General features: G+C 39.3%; 1 protein-coding gene across 2 annotated transcripts in view; it reads right to left on the reverse strand.

The window, feature by feature from the left end:
- Positions 1-5,983, reverse strand: part of hk2 (hexokinase 2) — a 45,502-nt gene extending 39,519 nt beyond the window's left edge. For both annotated transcript variants that reach the window (XM_031742775.2, XM_031742776.2), the window contains exon 1: positions 5,689-5,983. In XM_031742775.2, the coding sequence (XP_031598635.1) occupies positions 5,689-5,751 (63 nt within the window). In that variant the 5' untranslated portion in view covers positions 5,752-5,983. The remainder of the gene's footprint in view (positions 1-5,688) is intronic.
- Positions 5,984-11,188: the final 5,205 nt, after the last annotated feature.

Genomic DNA, 11,188 nt, shown 5'->3' on the forward strand with positions numbered 1-11,188 from the left:
AATCAAAAAGAATCAGCACAAAAGGTCCAAGGGCAATACTGCTGTACTACCACGTAGGACAAATGCTGTAATTTCGTTTTGGCTATTTCAACAGATTGCATAAGGTTACCACCAGAAACACTGAATAAGAAGTCAAACCGTAGGTAATGAAATGAAAAAGTAGTGAAAAGATTATTCAAAATGGATTACAAAAGGAATTACACTGTCTGAAATGGCAGTAAATTTAAGTGTCATTACGCTATTCTTTAACAGTAATTATCAGGCATGTGCATTTTCACCCATACAGTTTAACTTGCTTACATAAGCTAATCACTAAGCACCCATCTTTCGCATACAGTCTCGTAGGCAAAGTACAGATTATATCTATTAGTATGCAAGGGCTAGCCTAAAAAGAAAGTTCTATCATTTAAATGTTACAGTCCTGTGACTTGCAGGCTTTTAATTTGAAGCAGTCACAGGAAGTCTTTGTACTGGGGTTGCTAATCATCCCTGTGTTTTCACAAATGATGACGTGTGTTTTAACTGTGAGCCTCTGGGCATCATGAAAAGAACAAGTTGTGCAGAAGACTGAAGCTATCTGCCTGATCTCAGTCAAGACAGATTTTCCCATCTAACAGCATAACGCAGTCACTTTACCAAAGCATGTCACTAACTTATCAAACAGAACATGTTCGAATTAAGGGGCTGGCCTTAAAAATTTAAATATTTTTGAAAATATTATGTATAATGACAATATAATAATACTGTAAACTTGTATTTTATGGTGTCATGTCATTAAGTAACCTGTCCCAAGCCTGAATAAATAGGAGGGTTGCATCAGGAAGGGCCTCCAGCATAAAAACTGCACCAAATCAAACATCTGCGCACATCCGCTGTGGCCATCCCTTGGGAAATAAGGAAGCAGCTGTAAATACCACGTCTATAGTAACCTTCCTATTGTAGATGATTTTATTTTCCCATTAATCCATTTTCTTACACTTATCCAAATCAGGTTTGCAGGGGGCTGGAGCCAAGCCGAGGTACCTGAAGAGAACCCACACTCACACACAGGGAGCACATGCAGAATCCAAGCAGCAAGGCTCCAGTCAGATGGGTGACTCAGACCCAAGGTCTTCTTGCTGTGGTGCAACAGTGCTAATCACCGTTCCACTGTGCCAACCTGGGTTTGTTTTATTGTTATTAAGTGTTTTGTTTTCTTTTGTTTTGGGCACACTGCAAATTTCTTAAATAAAATTTGGAGATTTCTGTAGCAATGATGGCCTTTTCCTATTATAAATGAACCATCAAGAGCATAAAATACAAGTCGTAGCAGTTAAAACACAGGTTTATTGATGATATGGGAGGGTGCTATAATAATAATAATAATTAAAGCTGCAAGCAGCGATATGAGGGCCCTCGCACCCCCGGCGCGTCGAGCCAAGCCCAACACCTAAAACCAGCGCTTCCGATCTGATGTCACATTGATGGAATTCATGCATTTAACCACCAGCTAAAATTTCATCTCATTCAACCATTATTATAGTCGTCCCACTAGGTGGCGCTCTAACCATTACTGACAAATGGCATAACAAACATTTCCGAGCTCGAGTCTCATCACGCCTGCGACCTTTGGGAGAGATTGGACATTGTGTTTTTGAGCGACAGCAGGTTACTGCTTTTGGCGAGTGATTGAAACTCCACGTGCCGCCATGACCACCCCGCTTCCCTGAACGTAAAAGCTTCATAATTTAACATCACAAAGGTCTTTAGATTCCACACACAGGAGATCGCGTAAATCTAATGAAATCCCTTGGAGGAGTTCGTCAAAGTATGAGGCCTGAAAAGAGGGAAAATGTCGCCAAATTTACACATTAATTTTAAAATGGCTGACTTCCTGTTGGATTTGGGATATTGCTCCAAGAGACTTTTTTGTACATCTTGATATCTCCAATAAGCTTGCCAGGTTTCAAACTCATACATAAAACACAGAGCAGGGGCTGTTGTTTTGAAATTTTGTAGGGGCGCTGTGGAGCCATTTTGCGCTGTTCAAGGAAAATGAACATATAAAAGAAATCCCTCATCACATTAGAGGTGTGCGCCAAATTTCAAGACTTTTAAACTTTTCAAGCCCCTCAAAAGCCACTTCATCTTTCATGGTGAACTGTGTTGCCACCAGGGTGCGCCGTTCAGTTTATAGTCACAATTTTCTCACTGAAGCATCAAGAGGGACTGATGGTGATATTCACCGCTTTTGAGGTGGCCACGATGAACCTGTGAAAATCAGTACAACAAAATGAAAGACATGACATTTCCTGGTGCCACTAGGTGGCGCTCTACGTATTCCTGACAATGGGCATATCAATCTGTTCAGGGCGGGTCTGACATCATCCCTGTAAAATCTGGTACTGATCAGATTGGATTTCATTGAGTTACACTAATTTGTTTCTTCATGGCGAGACCTCAATGTTCGCCATGCTGCTGGGGTCACACCCTTCAGCGAAAACTCACAGTTTCTCTGTAACCCAAGACCAACTCCTTAAGGCTTTCCTGGAGAAATTTGAGGCTGCAGATGTCACCCATTACAATACTGTACCCCAAAGTGTAAAACATGACATTTCCTGTTCCCACTAGGTGGCGCTGTCCCTGGTGTCAAATATGGCAGTTGAAATATGTTCAGGGGTGGAGCCTTATCATATGTGTCCACTTTGGTCAAGGTCGGACAATGTATGACAGAACGAGAGGCAATAAGATTTTCATGGCGAGTCATCGAAATTCGCCGTGGCGCCACGGCCTCACAGTAACCCGAAAACTCAAAAGCTCCGCAATTTAACATGGCCCAGGGGTGTAGTTGACACTGACCAAATATGAAGCTTGTACGATGAAATTCCAATGAGGAGTTCGCAAAAGTTCGAGGCATGGAAATGGCAAAATTAGAGCCAAAATGTCACCTTCACTTCCAAATGGCGGACTTCCTGTTGGGTTTAGGACATGGCCATAATAGACTTTTACGTGCGTCTCCGAACGTTAGATATGTGTTCCGAGTTTTATACATGTAGGTCATACCCATCTCGGGGCTCGCGTTTCTCATTTTTCTAGGTGGCGCTACTGAGCCAATTTTCCCTGGACATGTCTACGGACATTAAAATACGTAAATTTTCACCAGACCTGACGCGTCTGCAAAATTTCATGAGTTTTCGAGCATGTTTAGGCCCTCAAAAGGCCGATTCATTTGCGAAAAATAATAATAATAATAATAATAATAATAATAATAATAATAATAATAATAATAATAATAAGAAACAGAGCAGATACAATAGGGCCTTCGCACTTTTGTGCTCGGGCCCTAATAATGGATTGGATTTCATATAGCGCTATAGGTATGTCCTCACTGATCTTAATGGGACACAAATGACAGGAACCACTAAAGTTTTTAACTTTACTGTGTTTTTACTTCCCTGAACAGGAAAAATGTCTGTGTCTTCCACACTTTACCGTTTCTTCCAAGAAAAGGGCGTTAACGATTTCCCCATACAGAGAGTAAGAAAGGGACAAGGGCGTAGATTTGGCATGGACGGAAGGGACATGTCCCCACCAATATCCAGCGATTATTGAATTGTCCCCACCAATAATTTGATCTCTTCGAGTAAAGAAAACAAACCCGATAGAAAGAGAAAAAAAAACAACGATCTGTCAACGTCTCATTCACCCAGCGGTGCAGAAAGATTTAAATTACGTTCGCTACTGGAGTCCTACCTCATGTGACAAATATGGCCAATGTGATTGGCTGTGCCTTTCAGGGAGCTCTGTTTAGTTTTAGCAGCGGCAAGCCTGCGCTGCGAGGACCTGCAAGGAGGAGAGGAGGATGGCAGCAAAAAGGAAGAACCTGGATATAAGAAAGTATTTTTCAAAGAAACCTGTAAGTCACTTAAAGTCAAGCTCACTCATAAAATGTGTCCGTCATAATAACGTTACAGGCTATGCCCGGCTTTGGCCCACATGAGTCCAAAATTGTATGTAACCATGAATAACGTGTTTTGGAAACTAACTGCACAACAGGCAGCACTATTAGTTATCTCAGTCTCCCAGAGTAGCATTTCTAATTTTGATTGAAAGTGTCAGAGAAAACGGCAGCCTCGAGCAAGCCAGGATATTAGTTTACAGAGGCTGTTAAAATTATATCTAATGTTAAAATGTTGGTGACACAGTAATTTCATCCTAATGGTACTGACATATTCATAGGGTTGATTTTTGAGACAATATATCATGAGGTAGTCATGATTTTGCAAATATTCCACCTTGTAGTGCAGTTTGCACAAATTGTTTTAAAATGCACTCACCCTACAAACATTACTGATGAGTCAAGATCTGTACAAATTGACAGAAACACTGAAGCAGCTATTTTATTCTTATTGTCATGTATGTGCTATTTGTCAGGTGACAGAAGAACCAACACAAAGCTCAGAGAGTAATGGTGATACAAGATCACAGATGAAATTGGATGATGACTTGGTGGTTCATTACTGTATTTGAAGCACATGTGTGACTGCATGTATTTGGAATGTCTCACTGTTATTTATCAGGTGACCGAGGCAGCTCTGCCATGTTGTAGCTCGGACAGAGGTGAAGAGGCAAGGTCACAGGTGACTGACTGATGATTTGGTGCTATAGATTAACTAGTATTTATTATCATGACAATTGTTAGGCTGCTGATGTAAATTGATTCATTAGTGTACATTTGACAAAGACTCTGAATTGACAAGTCTCACTTTTTATATGGCACCGAATCAATGTGTTATTTTATCAAGTGGCAATATGTCCTAGTGCAGTCAGAGGGGAAGAGCCAGGGCCAAAGGTGAGGCACATCAAGCACATAATAATAATTTTGTGGTAATCTTAGATGAGTAGTTTTATGGACAAAACCACCAGGTCATTCAGTGTTCCCTTAGTGCTAATGTATAAGAGATGTTGGTGTACTATAACTGAAGTAATGTTCTTAAGTCCTTAAAGTCGTATTCTTTTATTGTCATGACTGTATTTGAAGCTGTTTTTATTTTTGTATGATACCTGATTTATATGGAATATGGCTGAAGTAAACTAAAGTCTAAAATACTTAGTCATTTGTTTAATAGTAATTTAACATTTATAATTCACATATAAAACTATGAATTGTAATTTTAAATGGTTTAAAAGCATGTAGAATAGCATATGTAGACAAGTATATTTCTCCATCTTTTTATCAAGAAGCAAAGACAAAAGGGGGGAAACAGGGCAGGGTTTGGTGGTTGAATCATCCGTCCCCACCAATGCCAAAACCAAATCTACGCCCTTGGAAAGGGATACACACACACACACCACACACACACACACACACACACACACACACACACACACACACTGCATTGACGAAACCTGATATGACATTGTCTTCTCTATAGAGTGCGTAATAAGCTTTATTGAGTCCTGTTACCCAATGCATTGCTCTAACCACCTCTAGTGTGAGCAATGAAGTGGGGTTAATTAAGTTAACGGCAGACTTTTGGCCAAAGAGGAAGAAGTAATAAGACGCAAACAATACATGCTAACAGCCTAGCGACCTGTTTGACCCCGGTTTCACGTCCTCCTGAGACGTATCAAGTTCAAATGTCACGTCACCATACTGGAGTTAGCCACCAAAACAAAACTAGCGGAGTGTTGAACGCCAATACTCACTTTATCTGCTTGGTCATCATGGAGTTCCGTGCTGTAATTAGCCAGAGGGTTCGAGGTTGACATCTTTAGTCAGGGATGTGTGGCGAATTTACGTCCTTCCCGTCCTCCTACTCTACTGACTTACAGAGAAAGTAAATACAAACACAGCTCCCTTAAATAATAAACACACAACAGTGCTAGCTTGTCTTAAATTCGTAAGCTAAACTCGTCTTTAAAAACAGAGTTGTACAAAAAAAGTCTAGTGAAACTTCCAGCTTCCTGGACCTGGTAGTGTGGTGACGTCAGAGAGAAAGAAGGGCGCCGATTGGCTGCAGAGATGTCGCGTTGTTATCACGTTTCCCCAAAAAATTACAGAACAACAGTGCTGAGGTACTACAAAATTTGGTATCGAAGTGATACAAAGTGAATACAGGGCCAGTATTGCAGATACCAATATCAATACTGATACTGTTACTTTTAAGACAGCCGATGATGGGTAGGGCAGAGTGTTATGAGATGAATCATCATCGGTTTCCAAATTCATAACAGAATTTAATGACCACTAAATTACTACGATTTTTTTACTTTCCACAATACTTACCACAAAGTACACCGTTCAGCCTTTCATGTGTTTTGAAACTGGAATTTAAACGTTCTTGTCTTTGGGTCAGCTTCTGTTGTTTAAATGTGCTATAGGCTATAAATATAATACATGTGACAGTCAACACAAAAAGATTCAGACATTTTTTACAGTGCATGTTTGAGGAGTATTTTTTCATTTGCATAAAATAACGCAATAAACACAATTCAATGAGCTACACACTGAACTTAGAGCAGGGGTGTCCAACTCCAGGGCTCAATGGCCGGTGTCCAGCAGGTTTAAGGTGTGCCCTTGATCCATCACAACTTATTTAAATGGCTAAATTACCTCCTCAACATGTCTTAAAATTCTCTAGAGTCCTGGTAATAAACTAATCATTTGATTTAGGTGAGCTGACCCAGGGTGATATCTCAAACCTGCAGGACACCGGCCCTTGAGGCTTGGAGTTGGACACCCCTGACTTAGAACATAGAGACAGCATATCAGTCCTATCGTGCTTGTATCGATCTGATACCAAAACCAGCATTTTAATCGATGCTATCAATATTTGGATTGATCTGCCCATTTCTACAGTAAAGAGATGTTTCAGATATGAACCAAACAATAGGAATGCAACTTCTCAGCCGTTTGTAGTTACTTTGCAGATTGTGATTTTTATACAAGGTACAATAGTGTATAAAATTCACTTCAGGCAGGTTCCAAATTTTATCCAGTATCTCAATAATAAACAACTCAAACAAGGAAATAAACACACAAAAAAGCACATTTTCAAAGATGCTTGGAACAGCCTACCTGGCACTTATAATCCAAATTTCTCTCATTAAACGAGTTGTAAACAAGTATTGGTGTATGTATGCACTCACTTGATAGCATCGTAGGCTCCCTCTTCTGTGTGATCCTTGTATCACGCGAACATCTATTTATAGAATGATTTCGAAAGTTACGTTTGGTCACGGCGGTATGTGACCAGAGGGATTTGATTGAAGGGCATGGATCAAATGGAAATTTGTGTGGGCAGACCAGGTGTTGTAATAAGAAAAATAAGAAATGTGTTGCTTTTCACATTCTTTTGTTCTGAAACTGCTCAGACAAAAACTCAGTAAGTCTGGTTCCTATCTTTAAACAATGTTGCCACTAGCAACAACAACAAAATGTATGATAAGATCAAAACTTCCAAGAGTGAATCTGAAGGGAAGAAGTTCCTGTGGTCTCCAGTAAAATGATGGAACAATATCTTACACAGAACTATCACCATGCAAATCTAACTCACATTAACCCAATTTGACACATACAAAAACCTCATATCACACATCTTTTTTTCACTTACTCAGTGCAGATCAGCACCAAAAACTATTGCACATATAAATCAGTTCATCAAGTGCAGTTACTTTGATGAAAATTTGGGGAAAAAAACAGTAGTTTTTCCCAAATGCTGTCTCACATTTCTTAAAACTGCCCCATTCTTTCTTAATACCACCCAAAGACCTGGTATAAGACAAACATGGTAACACATTCGGCCTCGGGACAGATTCAAACCCGGGCCTCTGCATTAACTTTACAGCATGTGGGCTGCCTGCTCTACCCAGTAAGCTTTTAAGCCCCCAAATATGACATTTTTCTACTTACATTTAGAAAACTTCGGAGAAAAAGACTTCGCAGATGACCACACATGCACAGACAGACGTGCACACACATCGACATATGTGCAATACCACTAAGTGTAATTTTTCTAACAAAACATAGTATGTAATTCTATTTTATATAGTATGTTATTCTTTTTATCTTATTCTATTTCATTGTTTTTCTTAATTTTTACTGCTTGTAACTTTGCACTGTCCACTTTCTGCCGTGACCCAACAAATTTCCCACGTGTGGGACTAATAAAGGCTTGAAAATTCAGACCTTCCATACACAAGTGGCACTCATTCAATCCTACACAAACAAAGCACCAAATGTAAGTGCAGTAAAAGCAGTAAGGAACCACCGCCATGCCCTATATAGTTTGTAAAAAGCATTGTACACAGATGTTTCAGTACAACACAGGGCAACCTGATTATGCTGAGGTTGGGTTGCGCTCTTTATCCTGCGTCCCTCATTATCATTCCACGAAGAAAAACATCTGGAAGTACTGTCCTTTGTTTTGCTCTTGTCTTCCTACCTCTCCTCCTCCTCTGCATCTTAGATTGTTCCCAGAGAAAACCATCCATCTTCCATCACCTCATTAGCAACACTTGTTGAGTTTTTGCCTACAAGTGAATTGCTGTGAAAATACATTTGAGAGTGTTTGGAGCAGTATTACATCAGGAGTAAATATACTTTGTTTTAGTGTTTACTGACATAAATTGGTCGGCTTTCGGAGCTTTGTTGCTAGAGAACTAACTCTGGCTCTCTATACCACACTCTCATTGTCCTGAGACAACTTAATGAATCTCATTATTCTGGCAAAAACTTTACTCGCTTTCATCTCATTAAAACAGATTTTGTACCATGAAACACTTTTGATGCACCACAGATGGCAAAAGTAAACATTACCACAGCACAGATGTTATATCTTAGATCCAACAACTCAGAGTAGTTAATGAATCTCACAGTGGTTACATTTTATTGACCTCCATCTCCCCGATATGTGAGTTTTATTGTTGAATCAAGGATTTTGGTGTCAGATGTTTGCTGCCTTTATAATGCCATGTATACTACATTTTATCACAAATCTGCTGTGGTGTGACTTTTTGCTTAAAATTCACCTCTTTGCAAATTAACTGATGTACGAAGAAAAATCTAAGGCATTCAATTTTCTGTGTGTTGCCAAATACAAGATAGTTTTTCCACAGAAACAGTTGTTGTTGAAACAAGATGTTCAAGTCATTCGGCAAACAACTCTGTTTCAAAAAATGATATTCCTAAGAGTGATTGATGGTTTCCGAACATTTCCTGAGAGATAAGTGTGTGTGGAGATCAGCTCAGGTAAAATGAAAATCTGTAATGCGTCGGGTAGCTACTGTTGTGTAAGGAGGCGTGGTGCATCATGCGTAAAGTTATGTGAATACTCAGTAACCTCCCCTTTAAGGCACAACGTCGGTTTGTACGCGTTGGCTCTCGCTGCTCATTGCGGGAATGGGAGGGACATGTACAAAACAGCAATCATCTCTCTGCCTGAGAGACTAGTGTGAACGTCTGGTGTGTTCCAAAATTTACATTTTTAGTTTAAACTATGAAATTAAATTGCAAAACGTTACATTGAAAGTAGAAACTACACTATACGTTTTCATTATGCAAACTGTTTTACAAATGGTGAGTTTGTTTTACAGTTTCTTTTTACTTTTTTTCAGTTGAAGTATGCATAGAAACTATACTTGTAACAGCATGAGGCTAATCCCACTGAAAATGAGGCTAATGTGGATGAGGAAATGTGGTACTGATTTGAGACTGCGTTAAGAGTGGTGACAATGATGTGTGAATTGCACTAAAGCGATTGGGGAAAAGTGTAATATAGTAAATTGCGCTTTTCTAAAAAATATGAGCACTCAAGGCACTTTCTCCCATAAGTCTCATTCGCCCATTAACATACACACACATTCATATAGTGGTTTTATCTATACCCAAGCACTTTTTAAATAACAGTCAACACACACAAATGTATGTGCCAGGAGCAACCCAGAGTTTATTATCTTGTCCAAGGTCACTTCAAGGGTCACTCTACCACCTGAACCACAGCCACCACAGATATCTTTTACTTCAGAAATATTTTTGTTATTGACTAAGATTTAATTTTTCCCTTTTTTGTTGGTCTGACCACAAATGTCATCCACCTGAAATTTGTCACATAGTGCTGTCTGGAGCTAGGCATGGTAGATACCTGGAGAGCCAAATGCCACATAAAGACATAACTCATAACTCATATCGATGTCCCCACATGTCTCTACAAACAATTTCCAGATTGTTTTTTAAATTTTCTTCAGAATACTAAACACATTCTCATAGACCAGCATGATACACCTGTGATTCATAATAATAATAATGATGAATGGAGGCTCAAGCTAAACACAATTACAATGACATTTAATAAACGTGACGACTGGCAATTGGTCACGCTTGTTGCTATTGCTTTAATTAAGCAAAATAAGTCAATTGTGAGTTCACAGGCAGCAAGAGTGATCAGAAAGTTGTTAAAAGCATTGAATGGAAATGGAGGCAGAGGAATAAGAGTCTGTAAGAAGAGCTGTAGGTGGAGGCAGAGGAGAACAGACATTTCAGATGGAGTGTGAGAAACCACTATTTTTTCTATGTTTACTCATTTTTTTTTTATCCTTATTTTATGTTTTGTTGCACTGGAAAAATCCAAAAGGGGGGAATCTGTTTAATAAATAACAGTATATGTCAGACATGTCTGATGGATTGCTGTAGAGAGGACACAAAAACAGGACTCTTTGGTCAGTTTAGTCAGTGAAAGGCATTTATTCTGCATACAAGAGTCTTAGAATAAACCAAGGTCAAATAAAAAAAGAAAAAAACAGGGAGATATGCCGGGGACAAATAGACAATCTGACAAATGGATGAAGCACTGCAGGCTTTCTTCCTTTCACTTGTTTGTGCCTCTTTTTGCAACCCACGGCAGGGAGAGGACTCTTTAAACAACTCGTGCTTTTTATTCAGTTATTTAAGATGTTCAGACTTTCTGCCTTTTGCTTCTGTCTGTGTGATTAAATAAAAGTATATCCTGCCACATTAGCCTGTTGTACACTTGGGTGTAATGATAAAACAAGCCATGATGACTGTCAAATATAGCTGTAGTTGTGCAATAACAAAACAATTTCTGATGCAGCTGTGCCAAATGTCATATTTCATTTTCATGGCCTGAGGCAAAATACCATGAACCAGAGCTTTGACTTTTCATGGACTTGTATTTGTTTCTTAGTTAGT

This window comes from Oreochromis aureus, linkage group 12 (genome assembly GCF_013358895.1).
Source record: "Oreochromis aureus strain Israel breed Guangdong linkage group 12, ZZ_aureus, whole genome shotgun sequence".
Taxonomy (NCBI): domain Eukaryota; kingdom Metazoa; phylum Chordata; class Actinopteri; order Cichliformes; family Cichlidae; genus Oreochromis; species Oreochromis aureus.